At 37.7% G+C, this 21,814-nt stretch overlaps 1 protein-coding gene across 1 annotated transcript; it reads right to left on the reverse strand.

Annotated features, from left to right (window-relative positions):
- Positions 1-1,065: 1,065 nt before the first annotated feature.
- On the reverse strand, positions 1,066-21,793 carry LOC142353278 (N-acetylneuraminate-9-phosphate synthase-like). The gene is made up of 9 exons (XM_075405508.1): positions 21,629-21,793; positions 19,904-20,042; positions 17,295-17,563; positions 14,251-14,381; positions 6,891-7,401; positions 6,245-6,404; positions 5,376-5,719; positions 4,868-5,007; positions 1,066-2,156 (listed from the first exon to the last, which is right to left on the reverse strand). Exons 1-9 carry the CDS (start codon positions 21,708-21,710, stop codon positions 2,007-2,009), a joined length of 1,926 nt encoding a protein of 641 aa, XP_075261623.1. The 5' UTR covers positions 21,711-21,793; the 3' UTR covers positions 1,066-2,006.
- Positions 21,794-21,814: the final 21 nt, after the last annotated feature.

The raw sequence follows: 21,814 nt of genomic DNA on the forward strand, positions 1-21,814 counted from the left end.
ATGAAAAAAAAACAAAAAAAAAACTGAAAATCAATGTCAAAATGCTGCTAGGGAGAACAAAAAACCACTAGTGAGATATGTAATTTTTATTCTAACAAAAAACCAGGTCCAAAATGAGCTGTGAATGGATTGGGAAAAGTATTTAGAAAAAAATCCGAACCAAAAAATCGAAAAAACAGTAAAAATCAGAGTGAAATTGCCGCATGTGAACAAAAAACCACTACCGAGAAACCGAATTTTTGTTGGAACACCGTTTTCTCATTCTACTTTAAAATTAGAGCAAAAAAAATTCACGCCGCAAAACCACTCGCTTTGTCGCTCCATTTCCTGTTTCGGCGTGACCAAAATCACTACTCCAATTTGACTTCAAAAATCATGAAAATGTGTGAACAGATCTTAAAAAAAAGACAGCGCCCCAATACAATTCAAATTCTTTGAATTGTAAAAAACCAAGAGAAGGCCAATAATAGCCCCAGCTATCGCTGTGCGGCTATTGAAAAAGACATACACGTTTACAATAATTGCTATGAACTTCGTTCAAGAGCAATTAAAAAGTCTACTCAAAAGTCAACTCTTTTCGCTACTTTGGCGAAAGAGTAATCAGTACTACAATTTGCCATCTCTTCGACATGTGTATAGATACTAACGTAAGGCCGCCCAGTAAACTTCAAATTCTTTGATTTTTGAAAAACGACGAAGATTGCAATAGCTTCCTTCGGCTTACAGTCTTGTAGCCACAAAAAAAATTAGTGGCCTCAGTGATTTTGAATATAGCTTTCAAACGGTGATTGCCCCCACCTCTTGTCTCCAATGCCAAAAACTTTCGAGTTCGGACAAACATTTGTACACTTCGCAGCATGCAATTATTTTATGTAACCACTACTGCATGAAGACAAGCGATTTTGCAGCTGATTCTTTCCAATGTTGCGACATGGCGATGACATTGAAATCAAAATTCTTGAAATACTTGATACTAAAGCGGAGATGACATCCATTTCACCATATTCTTTTTTTGTGGAAGCCACCTATCATTTGCTAAAGCAGTTTGTGAAAGATGTAAAAAACTCAGGGAATGGTACGATAAATTAGCACTTCAAATGACGTCAAAATGACATAACTTTATATAAAATTCATAAATAAACTTGATATTATACTATAACTTCAAAAGCAAACAGAACCTTGGTTCGAATTAAGTAATTTTAGTGCTTTATTAATTTAGCACATAATTTGGCCATGATATAAATACAAAAAAACTGCAGCATAAATAATATTGCAAATCAGGGGTTAGAAATCACCTAACGCCACACAGCACCAATTCAAATTATATATGCACTTACAGAATAGTTTACAAACCACTTTTTGGACAATGACAAAGCCCTGATCAATTAAACTTACTTTTTTAACATAATTTACAAAATTTTGTCGTAACTGTCATGATGTGGAGCCAAAACTACAGATCTTCAAATAAACAGTTTACATAGTCGACTGGCTTAATAATTGCTCTCTCAAAGATAAGGGAAGGGAAGGGGGTCAAAATTTTTCTCCAGTTATGAGACAAGAGTAACCAAACCGAATTAGTTATCAAACTAAATTAAGCGCACTTTTGATTTCAACTTGTTGTAGTACACTGTCGACAATGAAGATGCACAACTGCTTAAAATTCGTTTTTTACCTGCATAAACTTCACCGAAGTCAAATAACGTTCAATTTTGTTTGAGAGCAATCAAACACTATCAATTAAGCTCCATTTAACTATCAAATTTACCAATTCAACAAGATTGTAGACTTTTCGTTTTAACTTGAATTTCTAGCACAGTTTGACCAAAATATTACAGATGTGGCACATCACAAAGTTTCTGTTGGTATTCCTTTTTAGTCTAAAGGATTCTACAATACAGTGAGATCAAAAACAATAGAGTACACACCTCGACTAGGTACTTTGTAGTCTATTCAAAAAGTTATGGAATTGTGAACAGCGAGCTGCATCGATGAATCGTGCAAGGACGTCACTGCATAATATCACCTGCAACCCCATTTGCACTTCCATTCATGTACAACCCATTCGATTCCTCTTCGCCTGCCGATAGTTGTTTCCTTACACTTTCAGGTACCATTTGGTCCAGACTGAACTTTTCCGAGTGCTTCTTTATCAGCACCTGTAACAGACACAATCGAAATTTAAAACCGATTTGGATACAAGGCAGTTTTATGCAATTCTCAAAAAATGAACGGCCAGGGAATTTTTTTCCTTTAATAGAAATATATTTAAGGGTACGATACGTGGCCATAACTGCCATCACTGTATTCGCTTAAAAAAATTAAACACACCCGGCAGATAACCCGAAAATAGCAGCCGTTGACCCCAGCGTAATGAAAATCACCACTCTAATTTGACTTCAACTGACATGAAAAAAGTGTGAACAGATCTCAAAAAAGAGACCGCGCATCAATGCATTCCAAATAGCGTTGGATTGCAAAAAGGAGAGCGCCTAAATACTAGCCGTTGAGAGGCTGACGGCAACTTTTAAAAAACATAAGCCCACTAACGTCGATGAATCGCTCACGACAGGCGGGGGGGGGGGGCAATTTAATATATGGGTGTAGCTTAGAAATTGTCGTTAAACCTCGGATCTCATAGGCGTTCAAACCCCGGACCTCCAGGATAGCAGTCGCCCATCTTATCCAATAAGCTACATCGTCTTAGAGATTCGACCGTCAAAATCACTTTGATATTAGCTACAAGCGTCGTTTCGGAATGAATAAATTGAATCCACTCAAAATGGAGAAAAGCCACATGAGAAGTTACGGTCAAGCAAAAATTATGCATAAAAACATAGCCGGTAGCATACCGGAAACGACTCGGAGAGTAGTGCAAAAAAACTGTAATCTAACTCCACCTATTTCAGAAATATCAAGAACAAGAACAAAGCAATATACAGTTAGAAACAACCAATTTTTCGTTAGGAATGTGGGTAGCTGTGTGGGCCGGAACTAGGTGGCGGAGAGAGGGTAGGAGGTGGTGGGTGGCAGCTAAGAAGTAGGGCGGGTTAGTCAGGTGAAGGGATGTGGGGTCAGTTAAATAATTGGGGGCGGGGGAGTGGGTTGGTGGGGGATTTGTATGTATATGGGGTGTGGGAGTAGGTAAATATGAGGGCAAGGTAGGAGAGGGGGTTACGTAGGTGTAAGGTTAAGGTGGGGCGAGTGGTTGGTACTTGCAGGCGGTAGGTTGTTGAGGGGGGGGGGGGGGGTTAAGAGTACGTAAGGTATGGGGGTAGCTAGTTGAGGATTGCTAGGTGGATGATAGGCATAAGGATTGGTGAGGGCGATAGGTATAGGGGGTAGCTGGCGGTTAGGAGGCTGCTCTGTAGTTTAGATACGTAGGCGGGACTAGTATGGGATAAAAAAAATCTCAAAAACGACCCTTTCACCTTGAATATTACCATAAATTCCTAAACATACCCGGCAGATTGCCGGAAAATAGCCGCCGTTGATTCCAATAAGCATGATTGGGATTGAAATAACAGAAGATATTGAAAAAAAAAAGATTTTTGTACAAAAACATTTTTTAAGTCCGATTTATTTTGATGGCATTTCGTAGTTGAAGATAACGTACTTCTGTTTCTTAGAGAGAGGCTACAGGGGCTACTATCAATACCAATAGGCATTAGAGGTGGTAACTAAGACTTATAGTAACGACGTTCAAATAGCGGGCATCTAAAATTGGGCTTTATGGGTTTATCCCGTTTCTACTTCTGACTTGAATTCTTTATACTGACTCTGTTCATTTTGAATTGCTTTGCTGAGCAACTGATGTTCAAAATCACTTTTAGCAGAATGAGCGAAGAGAGAAACTAGTCTAGAGAAGTCAAAAAGATATCACGCAAAATGTTGAAAAAGCGGCAAAATGAGGTAAAGCGAAAAATTTTTTTATTCGACGAAGTAAAAAAAAAAAAAATAGGAGCGCTATAATAGCCGGCTGAGAAGATGAGGCGGCTATTAATTACTAATTATTGCAAACTAAGCTATTGTTTAAAGTCCAACGTGCGAAATCAGAAGTAAAGGTTCTAAAACAAGTCAATGTTCGAAATCAAAAATCCAAGTCATGAATAAACTTGCTTCAGCTGAAAAACCTGTAGAATACCAATACTCCTCTACTAAAAAGACCAACACATTTACACTAACTGCTTCAAACTTCGTTGCAGAGCAGTTAAAGAAAATAACCCACATTTAAATAAGATACCCCAAAAATTTGTGTGCTTTTTCGAAAAACGAAAATATAAACGTATGGAGCAAATTGGATCTTTTCTGTACACCCTCCCCCTACCCCCACCCCGCAAAAACTGAGGCCAAAAAAGAACACTTCATGTATCGGTCTTTCAACTTCTCTTAAGTTAAAATGCATGCGTGCATAATCTAAAGACATTAAAAAGAAGTTCATTGATTCCCCTTATCCGCACGTACTGACTCGTGGATTATTAGTAAAAGCAAGTTTGTTGTAGGAGTGGGGGTTGACTGGGGGTGGGGGGGGGGGGGTGGGGGGCGTGAGAGGGGGGGTCAAACTTTTAAGACTAAGGACCGGTGTTCACACCTTTAAATTGTCTCCTCAAAACAGTTTCGGTGAATCGCATATTTAGAGAAACTGGTAAATCGTGGGGCTCTAAGAGAGTTGCTCAGCCACTTAATGCCCTCTGAGCGCTATCTGCATCTGCTTATCCCTTTTTTGAGGACGAAAAGTCAAATGGATCAGACGAAAAATCGGTCAAGCGAAAAATTGCATTGAAAAAGACCACAGGACTAATATAATGGCTGCAAACTTTGTTTGAGAGCAATTAAATCGCGATTGATATGAAAATTTTGAGATAAAGACCTCGGCCCTGACGAAGTCCTGTGGAGTGTCGATGTCTACGTGGTCTCCGCTATCGTCACTGTCTAACACGTAACTCACTTTCCCACTCTGGAAACTGCCCGTAGAAATGAGCTGATTCACTGTGAAAGCGTAGAAGGCGCCTGTAAACAACAACACATTAGAACTCGCTAAAGGTTAATTGCTAAAATATCACTGCAAACAAAATTCAAATCAGTTAGGACAAGTAAGTAGTAACTTGTCAAACAACGTCTTGTAGAAGTATGAGTCTTCAAAACATGCGAGCAGCCAACATCCGTCAATAGAGAGTCTAATCTGTCGTTTGAGCCCCCCCCCCCCCCACCAGCCAAAGTAGCGAAAATTTTGGCTCGGTACTTTATGGTTCGTGCAGGCCCCAAAAAATATTGAGCTGCACTATAATGGGAGGAAACCAACCAATCCTATAAAATACTTCGAACTCAAGAACTTAAAAAAATCTGTTCAGAATAGCAAATCATCTTCTCGAACATACCTGATTCGACAACATCCCCTCTCCAGTCCTGCCTTCTGGGTCGATTGCAGGGATCAAAGTTCAAAGGTCGAGTGCAGGCAACAACACCACTGTCACCTCCCGCCCCTCTCTCGGTTACTCTAGCCCATCTAAACCTGTGACTGGACTCAGCTGCAAACACACAATCAGAAGCGCCACTTTTGATCCGGTTGACTGCTTCAGCTATCATCGTCGGGTTCTGTGTGGGGTATGTGCACTGCATCGTGCAGATTGCCCACACATCGGGGTGGTTGTTGATAAAGTCTAGGAAACCCTCCTTGCTTGATGAGGTGTCTTGGGCTGTCGCAGGGTCACGTCGGTGATATCTGGGAACGAAAAACTCATTTAACACTTATTTTAAAACCTTGCCATACAACCAAATAAAATCCCATCTAACACAGGAAATCTTCAATGATAACGTATGCAGATCATTTCTGTTTAATCCTCCAGTACGTTTTGCGCACCCTATAACAGAGCACAAGACATTACTTAGTAAATTATTATGTAAAAATATGGCACGTGCGTCTGGGGGGTGCACAAACGAGAAGAAATATGTATCTGTTCATAGGAAATCTCCATATCATGCTGTGAAATACAAATGCCGCCAAAAACACGCTTTCAATTCTCTTCCCACAAAGTTATAAGCATAGATGTGAAAGTCATGATGGTAGAGATGTGACAGGAAATAATGTGAGTCCGTTTTTGTATGAAACCAAAAATAAGCAACCAAGTCAATTTGAAACTTTAAAGACAGAAAAGTTCATACGTTCCCCTGTTGAGCATACCATCGTTATATAGCCGGCATACCTACCTATTAAATGAATTTAGCAAGGTTACAAAACGGAACTTACTTGGCCCCGAATTGTTTTGATATGTTGCCTATTTTGTCAGAGTCTGTCGACACCCAAACATCATCAAAACATCCGGTCTTCCTGGCTACCAATATGCTCCATGCAATAAGTGGTAAACCATTCAGCATCTTGATGTTCTTCCCCGGAACCCCTTTGCTACCTGTGCAAAAGAACTCTTGGTCACGTTGAATGGCAGAAAATAAAAGAAACGTGTAGTGAGAAAACAGCAGCAAACACTCGCTTTAGCCTCTATGGTCTTTGAAAGGAAAAAATTCAGACACTAGGGTCCTTGAAAAACCATTTATTTTTGAAAAACTTCCTGTTTTATTGCGATTTAAACGCCCTATCAAACTGATGCAAGCGCAGGTTAAAAATCGGAAAAAAACATCAGAATAAAGAGTTCCAAGTGTGCTTTCGATTAACTTGAAACAACAGTTGATAATGTTTTCTGAGATCTTCGTCGTTCTTGGGGGTTCAAACAGCATCTTTGGGGATACGATGAGACTGAATGTGTAGGACAGTGGCAAACAGCAAAGATTGGCTTTCTGATTAACTAAAGTTACTTCGGTAAAACACTTGCTTTTCCTACAAAGCTGCATTTTCAACCACTAACGTGACATTTGTAAAAGCCTAAACAAACAATTACCTTTTCTAGCCAGAATGAGAGCCACCATTTTTTTCTCGTTTCCGCTTTCGGATGTCTCGAACATCACATCTCCTTCAAGTATAGTCTCATCGTCTGCAATGTCACGTAGCAAAGTAGCTCCAACAAGTCTGTGAAAATCGTGAGGCGGATATCCACACGGTTCTGCATTCTTGACAGCCATGTTGTCAACCGTTAGCTTTGTACCTTTTAGCAAATCTCCAATCACCACAACGCTTTTGCCTAATTTTCGCTTCACAAAACCCTCAGCAGGTAGTAGGAATTTCTCAGGTGTGCCAATTGAGGCCTCTAAAATTCTGATTTGCTTCACCAAATTGGCTAATTCGTTCATATCAAGAGAGGCACTGTGGTCAGAGCCTTTCCAAGATTTATCCAACGTCACGTGTCGTTCCAGCACCTTTGCTCCTATTGCGACTGCCCCAAGAGAAATGGTTGTTCCTGTCTCATGACCTGAGTAACCCACAACTACATCGGGGAAATTCTCTTTGTATGCCTGAAACAAGTTCTTTATTGGCATTTTCTGTCTGCAATAATCACAGCATCCCCTCAATAGAAAAGCACTTTTACAAAGTTTTACGAATAGTAAAATTCAACTGAATAGCGGGTTAATCTGTACTGTTGAGTGGGGGGGGGGGGTGTCGAGCGTGTTGGGTTACAGGGGCGAGGGGATGAGGTTGAGGGGCGTGAAAAGGTTGAGGGGGTGGGGGGTCAAGTGGGTGAGGGGAAGGGGAGTCAAAGTCAAGTGGGTGAGGGGCGGGGAGTCAGGGTCAAGTGGGTGAGGGCGAGGGGGGGGGGGGCAGGTGAAAGGGATCAAACTCTAAGAACCGCACTTCTCACTATGAATTTGTCTCCTAAACAGTTTCTTTGAATCGCATTCTTCGAATCAAGACTAAAAGCCCTACCTCTGTTAGGTAACTAACTGAATGCCCTCCGGGCGTTACCTAATTATCCCGTTTTTAAGGACCAGAAGTCAAAAGCTTCAGACGAAAAATTTAGTGCAGCAAAAATTAGATTAAAAAGACCGCAGAACTATTATAATTGCCACAAACTTTGTTTGAGAGCAATTAAACAGACATGCTGTGCGGGGTTGTAGTTGGAAACAGCAGCTTGAAAATGCCATTCATGAATTGAATAAAGCAACTTAAACATAGAGCAGAGATCTGAAATTTTGGTATCATTAGTTTATAATAAAAACAATTCTTCAGTATTTCATTAAAAAAGAAAACCTTGAAACATTCGTTGAAGTAGGTGAAAATTTTTTGTCATACTTGCCGTGTTATTGGCGTTTTCGCCTATCACTATATGTGCAAAGATTAGTTTTCTTTTTACTGAAAAACTTCGTTCAAAAAGTTTATCAGTTCTTCAGCAACTCTTCTTTTACAATTCTTCAGCTCACCAATGATAGCCTCCAAATTTCAGAAAAGCAACCATAAAAGTTTCCCGAGCTACCTTGACACAATCAATGAAACCAACATAACCGACTGCCGTCGAAGGAGTTGCTCTAGGACAACTAGCCAGGGCTCCATTCTAGTTTAGCCTATTTCAGCTGACGAGGAGCGAGAATACGTTTGCTCTTTACTTGAGTGCATCAAATGCTTATTTAGAGGCCCATGAAGACCCCCATTAAGAATAATTGAAGTCAAAAAACGAAACAAATTTCTCGCACTTTTGAATTACAATTGAATTGCTTTACAATTGAGTTCGTTCACCTGCCTTAAAAATAGAATAAGATCAGATCAAAGGATATTGAAAAAAAAGATTTTTGTACAAAAACATTTTTTAAGTCCGATTTATTTTGATGGCATTTCGTAGTTGAACATACTTCTGTTTCTTAGAGAGAGGCTACAGGGGCTAGTATCAATAACAAAAAGGATTAGAGAGAGGTAACTAATACTTATAGGATCGATGTTCAAATAGCGGGCATCTAAAATTGGGCTTTATGGGTTTATCCCGTTTCTATTTCTGACTTCAATTTTTTATACTGACTCTGTTCATTTTGAATTGCTTTGCTGAGCAACTGATGTTCAAATTCACTTTTAGCAGAATGAGGGAAGAGAGAAACTAGCCTAGAGAATTCAAAAAGATTTCACGCAAAATGTTGAAAAGGCGGCAAAATGAGGTAAAGCAAAACATTTTTTTATTCGACGAAGTAAAAAAACATAGCAGGACAAGTCCTGACGTACAATTCAAAGAGTTTTCATTGACTAAACAGAAAACTAGACCTAAAACGGACTATGAATGGATTGGTAAAACCATTTAGTAAAAAATCCGATCCAAAAAATCGAAAAAATAGTAAAAAATAAAAGAAATTGCCGCATGTGAACAAAAAACCACTAGCGAGAGAGTGAATTTTTGTTCAAACACCATTTTCTCACTCTTACTTTCAAATTAGAGCGAAAAAATTTCACGCCGCAAAACCACTCGCTTTTCCACTCCACTTCCTGTTTCGGCGTGACCAAAATCACTACTCCAATTTGAATTCAAAAATCATGAAAATGTGTGAACAGATCTTAAAAAAAAAGACAGCGCCCCAATACAATTCAAAGTCTTTGAATTGTTAAAAAAAATAGGAGCGCTATAATAGCCGGCTGAGAAGATGAGGGCGGCTATTAAAAAACAGAATTGCAGTTGAAATTAAACTATAAAAAAATTCCATGAAAAGCCACGACTATAAAAATTGTTTCACACTTCGTTCATCAGCAATTGAATATCTGTGCAGAAAATGGCATTTCTTAACTACAAAGTACCGTTCAAATGCTTAATTCAAACTAGTTTGACAAGCTGCAAAAGCTTTCGGCAACGGTTCACTTGAAACCTTAAGGAGGTTATCAGTTACCACGAAAATCATTGAATAAATTATTTAAAACTTCACAAAAAGAACCGTAAACAAAATAGTTCAACAAAACAGCAGAAACTGAGGTCTTGCCTGAAAGAACATTCAGCGACTGTGTCTATCATTAATGAGGAAACCCTCATACCTCAAGAAGGTTCCATACAAGGCGATCCGCTGGAAAGCTCAATGTATGTGTTGCTATAGCTCCACTTGAAAAACTTCACGGTGAAAAAATTTTTTGTCACAAAGCATAGTCCATACCTTGGCGATCATCTCAGTGCCATATCATAAAAGAACATGGGATTGAAAGTTTCTACGATAAAGGGCACCAGCAGAGAGCAATAATATCTAGAAAGCCACTTTCTGTATACTTATCTAAGCATGCGCTGTGGGAGCGAGACTAAGCTTTCGAGGGTACTGGAACAAATGATATGTCTACGCTGATTTTATGACACTTATTTGAGAACAAAAATCAGGTTCGAGCTCCTTAGGAGCTTTGCCCCAGAGGTTTTGGGACGTTAAGTCGCGGGAAATTGTTGTCGCTTCAATGGCAGTGTTTGTCCAAGGGAGGCAAGGCTGTTAGTTCAGATCACACACGTGCCTCAAAATAGTGTGATCTTTTTTCTTCCCATTCTTTGCCTTTCCATATTTTCCATTCATCTTCATACTCTTCATATCAATTTATCTTCATTTTAGTGAGCATAGCTGGCAGATTGCCAGAAAATAGCCGCAATAGATTCGCAGATCTCAAAAGTCTCAAAAAGACAGTAAAAGACAGACAAAAAAATCGCCTTTTCAATGAAGGGTGATCTGTTATATTTTGATTAAAAATCTGTATAAGTTATTGCTGCCTCTATTAGCTGATCTCAAATGACCTTCATTTAGAGTGACACACACCCATTTGACATTATCTCTTTGAATTAAAGCAAATAAAAGTCAATTTCAAAGTGGTGAAGTCATTTTTTAGAGTGAGGTAAGCCAAGTGTGACCAAAAATTTAATCAAGCGAATGAAAAAAATCCACTAAGAGCGAAAAATGACGTCACGCATGCTATTCAGTTGAAATTGCATGAATGAATGAACAAAAAGCGGATGTGACGTCATATGGTCGTAACAAAAATCTTGACGAAATAAAAAACCACAGCAGGACAAGTCCTGACGTACCATTCAAAGAATTTTCATTGAATAAACAGAAAACTAGACCTTAAACGGACTATGAATGGATTGGAAAAACCATTTAGATAAAAATCCGATCCAAAAATCGAAAAAACAGTAAAAATAAAAGTGAAATTGCCGCATGTGAACAAAATACCACTAGCGAGAATTCGAATTTTGTTCAAACACCGTTTTCTCACTCTACTTTAAATTTAGAGCGAAAAAAATGCACGCCGCAAAACCACTCGCTTTTCCACTCCACTTCCTGTTTCGGCGTGACCAAAATCACTCCTCCAATTTGACTTCAAAAATCAGGAAAATGTGTGAACAGATCTTAAAAAAAAGACAGCGCCCCAATACAGTTCAAATTCTTTGAATTGTAAAAAAAACAATAAGGCCAATAATAGCTCCAGCTATCTCTGTGCGGCTATTAATAAAATAGGGAAATACAAAATGCTTTATGTAATTGTAGAACGATAACACCGGACCAACCAATATGCACCCATTGTCGAGGAGGTTGTTTTTAAATTACATTTTATAGAATTAAGAACAAGCTCTATAAACGGTTAACCCTGCGGTTAGAACGCATTCACTTTTTTTCAAAAATTGAATTTCCAAAAGCTCAACTGTAGGCCTAACAAGCTTCCCTAAAAGCATCTAGTCCAACTACAAAAATTTGCACGATTTATCCCTTACACTCGTGCTCTTCCCTCATTATGGAATTGAGATAAAGCGCAAAGGTAACTTACAAGATACCCCAAGTTGATGAACACCATTCATGTTTCACAAATAAAAGAAAGTTGTCCCGAAGTCACATGTTATTCTCACAACTATATTGTCTCTCTGAAATGCTTACCGCAAATATTAACTCAAGTGCTTGAAAAAACGTCTGTTTCAAAAAATGTCTTTTGAGAACTGTCTTTTTTACTATGAAACCTGGAATGGATTCATCAACTTTAGCTTACTTACCAAATACCCCATTGTACTAATCTACCAAATACAATGAGGACACCCTCATACCTCAAGAAGGTTCCATACAAGGCGATTCGCTGGAAAGCTCAATGTATGTGTTGCTATAGCTCCACTTGAAAAACTTCACGGTGAAAAAATTTTTTGTCACTAAAAGCATAGTCCATACCTTGGCGATCATCTAAGTGCCATATCATAAAAGAACATGGGATTGAAAGTTTCTACGATAAAGGGCACCAGCAGAGAGCAATAATATCTAGAAAGCCACTTTCTGTATACTTATCTAAGCATTCGCTGTGGGAGCGAGACTAAGCTTTCGAGGGTACTGGAACAAATGATATGTCTACGCTGATTTTATGACACTTATTTGAGAACAAAAATCAGGTTCGAGCTCCTTAGTAGCTTTGCCCCAGAGGTTTTGGGACGTTAAGTCGCGGGAAATTGTTGTCGCTTCAATGGCAGTGTTTGTCCAAGGGAGGCAAGGCTGTTAGTTCAGATCACACACGTGCCTCAAAATAGTGTGATCTTTTTTCTTCCCATTCTTTGCCTTTCCATTTTTTCCATTTATCTTCATACTCTTCATATCAATTTATCTTCATTTTAGTGAACATAGCTGGCAGATTGCCAGAAAATAGCCGCAATAGATTCGCAGATCTACAGTCTCAAAAAAACAGTAAAAGACAGACAAAAAATTCGCCTTTTCAATGAAGGGTGATCTGTTATATTTTGATTAAAAATCTGTATAAGTTATTGCTGCCTCTATTAGCTGATCTCAAATGACCTTCATTTAGAGTGACACACACCCATTTGACATTATCTCTTTGAATTAAAGCAAATAAAAGTCAATTTCAAAGTGGTGAAGTCATTTTTGAGAGTGAGGTAAGCCAAGTGTGACCAAAAATTTAATCACGCGAATGAAAAAAATCCACTAAGAGCGAAAAATGACGTCACGCATGCTATTCAGTTGAAATTGCATGAATGAATGAACAAAAAGCGGATGTGACGTCATATGGTCGTAACAAAAATCTTGACGAAATAAAAAACCACAGCAGGACAAGTCCTGACGTACCATTCAAAGAATTTTCATTGAATGAACAGAAAACTAGACCTAAAACGGACTATGAATGGATTGGTAAAACCATTTAGATAAAAATCCGATCCAAAAATCGAAAAAACAGTAAAAATAAAAGTGAAATTGCCGCATGTGAACAAAATACCACTAGCGAGAATTCGAATTTTTGTTCAAACACCGTTTTCTCACTCTACTTTAAATTTAGAGCGAAAAAAATGCACGCCGCAAAACCAATCGCTTTTCCACTCCACTTCCTGTTTCGGCGTGACCAAAATCACTCCTCCAATTTGACTTCAAAAATCATGAAAATGTGTGAACAGATCTTAAAAAAAAGACAGCGCCCCAATACAGTTCAAATTCTTTGAATTGTAAAAAAAAACAATAAGGCCAATAATAGCTCCAGCTATCTCTGTGCGGCTATTAATAAAATAGGGAAATACAAAATGCTTTATGTAATTGTAGAACGATAACACCGGACCAACCAATATGCACCCATTGTCGAGGAGGTTGTTTTTAAATTACATTTTATAGAATTAAGAACAAGCTCTATAAACGGTTAACCCTGCGGTTAGAACGCATTCACTTTTTTTCAAAAATTGAATTTCCAAAAGCTCAACTGTAGGCCTAACAAGCTTCCCTAAAAGCATCTAGTCCAACTACAAAAATTTGCACGATTTTTCCCTTACACTCGTGCTCTTCCCTCATTATGGAATTGAGATAAAGCGCAAAGGTAACTTACAAGATACCCCAAGTTGATGAACACCATTCATGTTTCACAAATAAAAGAAAGTTGTCCCGAAGTCACATGTTATTCTCACAACTATATTGTCTCTCTGAAATGCTTACCGCAAATATTAACTCAAGTGCTTGAAAAAACGTCTGTTTCAAAAAATGTCTTTTGAGAACTGTCTTTTTTACTATGAAACCTGGAATGGATTCATCAACTTTAGCTTACTTACCAAATACCCCATTGTACTAACTTACCAAATACAATGGAGTATTTGGTAAGTTACCATTACGTATTGTCGAAAGTTGACAGGTAAGCGAGGCCAGTAGCGTAGGGGATAAATGGAGTAAAAAAATGTCGACAATTGAGTTTGAGTTAGTGTATTATGACTTTTCACTTCTCAAATTTAGGAGGCGCTAATTTCTTTTTGCGTTTGTTCAGTATATCAGCGAAATTGGGGTCTAATAGTCCTGACGAAGAATTGGCGCAGAAGTCGAATTAAATGGATTGATAGGACCAATTTAATAGCCACAAAATTGGCTCCAGAACACGACGATTAAGTTGTTAAACTTAAGTCAATTTTTTACCTGTATGACAGCCAAATTGACACTCTTCGGGGTGACTGGGTAGGCTGAGGTGCACTGCAGGAGGGCAAATTTGTTGTGATATTTCTTCACTGTGTGGTAGACACGCCTCATTGTATCCATGTCTTGCATTCCTACTCACAAATAAAACAAATGAAATTTCCACAACATAGCCGCCAGATTGCCGGAATAGCTGCGAAAGAATAGACCTGCGTGCCATATAATAGAGATAGAAACAGAGACAGATCTCAATTGAAAAAAAACGATGCCGCTCAAAAAGCTACGTAAAGAACATTCAGCGATATATTAATAAAGCTTGTTAAAAATCATCCCACAGAAGCCTTTTATTAGTGACCTTTACTGCACATATCAGTTCCTTTGACCTTAAACAAATTCAAAATAAACTTAAGTTTTAAAGTGCAAAAGTTTTTTTATTGAGTGAGGTAAGTCACTTGTGATCAAAATCTAATCACGCAAAAAACTTTTGCTAAAGAGAGTGAGAAATGACGTCACGAAGAGGAAGAAGTCATTCAGAAACTGAATTTTTTTCAGCTTTGCTGTGTGAACAAATTTTCATTGACTAAACAGAAAACTAGACCTAGAATGGACTATGCATGGATTGGAAAAATCATTTAGATAGAAATCCGATCCAGAAAAGCGAAAACACAGTAAAAATCAAAGTGAAATTGCCGCATGTGAAAAAAACCAATAGCGAGAAAGCGAATTTTTGTTCAAACACAGTTTCATCACTACTTTAAATATTAACGCCGCATTCTTTGAATTGTAAAAAAAAACAAGAGAAGGCCAATAATAGCCCCAGCAGGGTCTAGTATCAATACCAATAAGAAGTATAGATAGTAACTGAAATTTAAGAGAACAAAGTTCAAGTACCGGGCATCTAAAAATGGGCTTTATGGGTTTATCCCGTTTCTATTTCTGACTTTGATTTTTTATACTGACTCTCTTCATTTTGAATTGCTTTGCTGAGCAGCTACTTCTTAAATGCACTTTGAGCAGAATGACAGAAGAGTAAAATTAGCCTAGAGAAGTCGCAAAGATTTCACGCAAATGTCGAAAAAGCGGAAAAATGGGTAAAGCGAAAAAGTTCGACGAAGTAAAAAAAATAGGAGCTCTAAGATAGCCGCCTGAGAAGATGAGGGCGGCTACTAACAAAAAAATTAAACATACCCGGCAGATTGCCGGAAAACAGCCGCCGTTGATTCCCATAACTCTATTGGGATTGAAAGAAAAGAAAATATCAACAAAGATTTTCGTATAAAAATATTTTTAAGTGCAATTTATTTTGATGTCATTTCGTAATTGAAAATACCCCTGTCTCTCAGTGAGAGGATACAGGGTCTAGTATTAATACCAATAAGCATTATAGATAGTAACTAGAAAAGATAGTATATATAGAGAGTATACTAGAAAAAACAACTAGCGAGAAATGTAAATTTGATTCTAACAAAAACTAGGCTTAGAATGAACTATGAATGAACTGCAAAAACCATTTAAAAAAAATCTGATCCAACAAATTGAAAAAAAAACAGTAAAAACCAAAGTGAAATTGCCAGCTGTGAACCAAAAACCACTAGAGAGAAAGCGAATTTTTGTTCAAACACCGTTTTCTCACTCTACTTTAAAATTAGAGCAAAAAATATTAACGCCGCAAAACCTCTCGCTTTCTCGCTGCACTTCCTGTTTCGGCGTGACCAAAATCACTACTACAAATTGACTTTAAAAATCATAAAAATGAGTGAACAGATCTTGAAAAAACATAGCCGGAAGAATTCCGCAAACGACTCGGAGAAAATTGCCCATACTTATGACTGAACAATTAGAACAACTATTGTGAACTCTGAACCTCCACAAATGCTATAAAAATTTTAGGAAGAATAGAAACGGCATTCAAAAACAAACTGAATAAAAAAATAGAAAAACTTAATGGGTTTTTTTAAATAGTACGAGGAAACATAAAGCCGAGTAAATCAAAAATCACTCCAATAAAATTGATTAACATAGCCGGCAGATTGCCGGAATAGCTGCGAAATAGACTTGCGTGCCGTAAAATAAAAGATACAGAAGTGAGTTGATAATAGTTATCGCCGCCGAATATAAAACTTACAAGTTTATTTCAAAGGAGGTTGTTTTTGGGTGCAAAAAAATTTTCCCTGCCGCGTCTCGAACCGGCGATCTACGTATTAACAGCCAGTCGCCTTAACCACTCGGCTGTCGGACCATACAATCTGTTTTCTTACAATCAACTTTGTTTTAGGAACAGATTCTGTTTCTGAATAACCGCAATTTAGGTCACGCAGAAAGCGTGAAATCAAGCGCGAAAAAGCCATTTAAGCAAGGACGAGACAGAACGTTCTAGAACAAATGTAAAACGAAAATGAAGCGTCAGACGACGAAACAAAAAAAACCAAGAGCACCGCAATATAGCTACGCTCAGCTTACAGCTTCGCAGCTATAAAAAAGACTTCTCCAATACTCCTCTTCGAGTCGTAAAAAAGACAGCTCCCCAATACAATTCAAATTCTTTGAATTATAAAAAACCAAGAGCACCGCAATATAGCTCCACTCAGCTTACAGCTTCGCAGCTATAATTAAAGCAAAAATGTAGGTAACTTGTGAGATATCTTTCGTCTTCAAGAATTGGCTCAACAAAGCTGACAAGGGCATTTCTCAAAAGGTGGTATTTGTAAGTTCAAGAATTGTTCAATCTTCAAGAATTGGCCCAGCAAACCCGGCAAGGGTATTCATCAAAAAGTGATAACTGTAAGCTAATGACTTGAAACAGCAAATGTGTTAATTTGGAAGCACTAAAACTATATTTATGGAAAACACATTTTGATCGAGCATAACTGCAAAAGCTTACAATTCTACCGATTTTCATTTTATGTGATAACGGGTATGTTAAACGTTAACAACTTAAAAAACGGTGGAAAATAGTTCCTCGCATGATTTATTTTTCCCAGAAACGATTCTTTTCAATATTAGGGAATCTACGTGCAACAAAATAATTGATAGCACTTCAGAAGTACCTGAGCTGATAACCATAGGGATATGTTTCTTAGCCATGAACTCGATAAAGTCCAAATTGCCCACATCCGGGCTTGGCACTTTGAAGAAAGGAATGTTGATGTGAGCCAGGAACTCAATAGCGTTGTAGTCGAAACCAGATGCAGAGAATATGACACCAATCTCTTCTTCCGCGTATCTTTTCAGCTCTATGTAGGACTCCTCAGAGAACTCCAGGAACAGTTTGTGCTCTCCGTACGTCTTTCCCCAACTTTGAGGAACATCGTATGGCCTGGAATACAAATACCACTTCCCGAATCTACCACCAAGTCAATGCCAGTATTGGACAAGTCCTATATCAGTACTGCTTCAGAGCTATGATCATGTTTTAGAACTTATCAAAGTCTTGGCAAATTTCTCCAAAGCAAATATTTGTCAATGATAAGCAATGCCTCAATTTACGAGATCGCTATAGGGTTGACTATAAAGATCCCCTTTTATAAGGACAATTAGTTTTAAAAAACATAGTTAATAGAATGTGCCCCCTTGTTCAAGATGGATCTCATAGTCGGTCAAAATCGTTATGTCGACCAATTAAATCGGCAAGACTTAAAACATAGCTGGCAGATTGCCAGAAAATATCCGCAATAGCTTCGTAGATCTGCAGTCGCACAAAAAACAGTAAAAAAGACAGACCAAAAAAATTCGTCTTTAAATTGAAGGCTGATATGTTATATTTTGATTAAAAATCTGTATAAGTTTTTGCGGCATCTATTAGCTGCTCTCTAATAACCTTCATTTAGAGCAACACACACCCATTTGACCTTTTGTCTTTTAATTAAAGTAAATAAAAGCCAATTTCAAAATGAGGAAATAATTTTTGAGAGTGAGGTAAGTCAAGTGTGACCAAAAATTTAATCACGCAAATGAACAAAAAAACACGCTCCACTAAGAGCGAAAAATGACATCACACACGCACTTCAAATGAAATTGCATGAACGGATAAACAAAAAGCACATTTGAAGTGGTTGTGACGTCGTATGGTCGTAACAAAAATCGCGACGACGAAATAAAAAAAACATAGCAGGACAAGTCCTGACGTACAAATCAAAGAATTTTCATTGAGTAAACAGAAAACTAGACCTAGAAGGGACAATGAATGGATTGGAAAACCCATTTAGAAAAAAACATACCCAGCAGATTGTCGGAAAATAGCCGCCGTTGATTTCCATAACTCTATTGGGATTGAAAAAAAAAGAAAATATCAGCAAAAACTGATATTTGTTTAAAAACATTTTTAAGTGAGATTTATTTTGATGACATTTCGTAATAGAACATGCTCTTGTCTCTCAGTGAGAGGCTACAGGGTCTAGTATCAATACCAATAAGCATTATAGATAGTAACTAAAGATTATGAGAACAAAGTTCAAGTACCGGGCATCTAAAAATGGGCTTTATGGGTTTATCCCGTTTCTATTTCTGACTTTGATATTTTATACTGACTCTCTTCATTTTGAATTGCTTTGCTGAGCAGCTGCTTCGTAAATGGACTTTGAGCAGAATGACAGAAGAGTGAAACTAGCCAAGAGAAGTCGAAAAGATTTCACGCAAAATGTCGAAAAAGCGGCAAAATGGGTAAAGCGAAAAAAAAGTTCGACGAAGTAAAAAATAGGAGCGCTAAGATAGCCAGCTGAGAAGATGAGGGCTTAGTAGCCGCCCTCATCTTCTTAGCCGGCTATCTTAGCGCTCCTATTGTTTTTAATTCGTCGACCTTTTTTTTCGCTTTACCCATTTTGCCGCTTTTTCGACATTTTGCGTGAAAAAAAAAAATAAACATACCCGGCAGATTGCCGGAAAATAGCCGCCGTTGATTCCCATAACTCTTTTGGGATTGAAAGAAAAAAATATCAACAAAAATTTTTGTATAAAAATATTTTTAAGTGCGATTTATTTTAATGTCATTTCGTAATTGAACATACTCCTGTCTCTCAGTGAGAGGCTACAGGGTATAGTATTAATACTAATAAGCATTATAGATAGTAACTAGAAAAGATAGTATATATAGAGAGTATACTAGAAAAAACCACTAGCGAGAAATGTAAATTTGATTCTAACAAAAAAACTAGGCCTAGAATGAACTATGAATGAACTGGAAAAACCATTTAGAAAAAATCTGATCCAAAAAATTGAAAAAAAAACAGTAAAAACCAAAGTGAAATTGCCACATATGAACAAAAAACCACTAGCGAGAAAGCGAATTTTTGTTCAAACACCGTTTTCTCACTCTACTTTAAAATTAGTGCAAAAAATATTCACGCTGCAAAACCACTCGCTTTTTCACTCCACTTTCTGTTTCGGCGTGACCAAAATCACAACTCCAATTTGACTTCAAAAATCATGAAAATGTGTGAACAGATCTTAAAAAAGACAGCGCCCCAATGCTATTCAAATTCTTTCAATTGTGAAAAAACCAAGAGCAGGCTCATAGTAGCCCTATGTGCGGCTATTATTAAAAGCTTTAAAAAAATAAACTCGACCAAAAGCACCCATTTATATTCTTAAAAGGAAACAAATTCTTTAATATCGCCCTTGTGCGTTAACATAATAAATGAGTCAATACAATATTACCCACCTTGCGAGGCATTTTTTATTGAACCTCTCGAGGACAGTACTCTTCTGGAACTTGACACAGTCAGCTCCGGCAGCTGCAGCTGCTTTGATCATTTCCTTCGCGGTGTTGATGTCTCCCTGATGATTCTGACCAATCTCCGCTGAAAACAACGCAAGTTAGACACCTCAGTTTTCCATAATGATGGGCATTACTTGTCCACAAAACCTCATTCGACAAAATTTTTCAACTTAACATTTTTTAAGCTATTTGGACCTCTTTCAATAAACACAAACTAGCTCTAAAGGCAGGATTCGTCTGCTTAAAAAGAAACTTTCAAAAATAAGCTTGAATGATGTCAAAGATCAGAAAATACGTATGAAAATCCCTGTTAATTAAGAATTGGTGCCGTTTAGACCTACAACTCTCCTAGAAGCTGCCACTGCTGCTTAATAACATAACCCGACTAACGTCGGAGAAATTCCTCTCGAACCACAAGCGGGGCAATTCAATTCTGAGGTCGCGACTGTAACCTAGATGTTTTATTCGTGTGAAAAATACGACCAATGAGGGTTTCGATCACCTAACATCCGGCATAAGATACTTTAGAATTAAACACTCGGCTATCAGTACCTTGTGAAAGCTTATCATAAATGGTTTTGTTTTAACACCAGAGTTAATTTCTGAAAAAGAGCAATTTAGGCCACGCAAAATTCAATACCTCAAGACTAAAAAAGTTACTCGAAAGCTGGAATCGATAGAATGCTCTAAAACAAAAAGATCAAGCCAAAAAATATCATGAATAAGTCACACATGTACAATAATTGCTTCAAACTTCATTCGAGAGAAATTAAAATTCAAGAGCAATTGAAAACTCGAATGAAATGATACTAACCAACACAGCTTGCAGATTGCCAGAAAAATAACCACAATAGCTTTGTAGATCAGCAGCCTCAAAAAACAGTAAAAAAATTTATTCTTTTCGTTAAAGGATCAAATATTATATTTAGATTAATAATCTGTATAACTTATTGCTGCTTCTATTAGCTGCTCTTAAATAACCTTCAATTGGAGTGACACGCATTCATTTGACCTTATCTCTTTAAATTGAAGTAAAGAAAAATCAACTTCAGAGTGAGAAAGTCATTTTTTAGAGTGAGATATGTCAAGTGTGACCAGAAACTTAGTCACGCGAATGAACAAAAACTCTCCCCACTAAGAGCGAAAAATGACGTAAAATTTTGACGACGAAATAAAAAACCGAGAGAAGGCTAATAATAGCCTCAGCTATCACTTTGCGGCTATTAATACAGATAAGTCAATTTCAAGAAGAATGAGAAAAGATATACGGTGATTCTATAAATCGGTGTTTGAACAAAATTTTTAGGATGAATCGAGACAATGAGCGTCCCTTGCCTTCTATGGTTTCAAGTGATGCTTCAACAACTGGACGCACGCGCATATGTTTACATATCAACCATTCAGTTAAAAACAGACAGACTGCCTTCGCCCAAGTTTCAATATTTCAACAATATTTCTTCTTTCATCAGCCTCCGGTGACAGCCTACTCAAATTCGATGCTCCAGTCAAACGTCCAATAAAACTTACAACGCATCCAATCAAACGCGTATTATGGGTCCAGAATCGTCATTACAGTTATTATATGCCAACATAACGTTAAAAATACGATATAAATTACAGATGACCATATTTCAACGTAAGAAAGTTTATTTGAGGTTTGAGATTTACCTATGATGAAACATGGGTGCCTGTCGCCCACTAGTCTCCCAGGCGATATCTCGAACTCCACATCCCTCGGGTTCACAGACATTCTATGCACTTTTCTCTAGCCTTCTCTCACAGATACGTAGAAAAACACACATACACAGGAAACCTGTGTCAAACCCTATCTGAAAAATGACAAAACATGAGTTT

Source organism: Convolutriloba macropyga, chromosome 14 (assembly GCF_964194025.1).
Source record: "Convolutriloba macropyga chromosome 14, txConMacr16.3, whole genome shotgun sequence".
Taxonomy (NCBI): Eukaryota; Metazoa; Xenacoelomorpha; order Acoela; family Convolutidae; genus Convolutriloba; species Convolutriloba macropyga.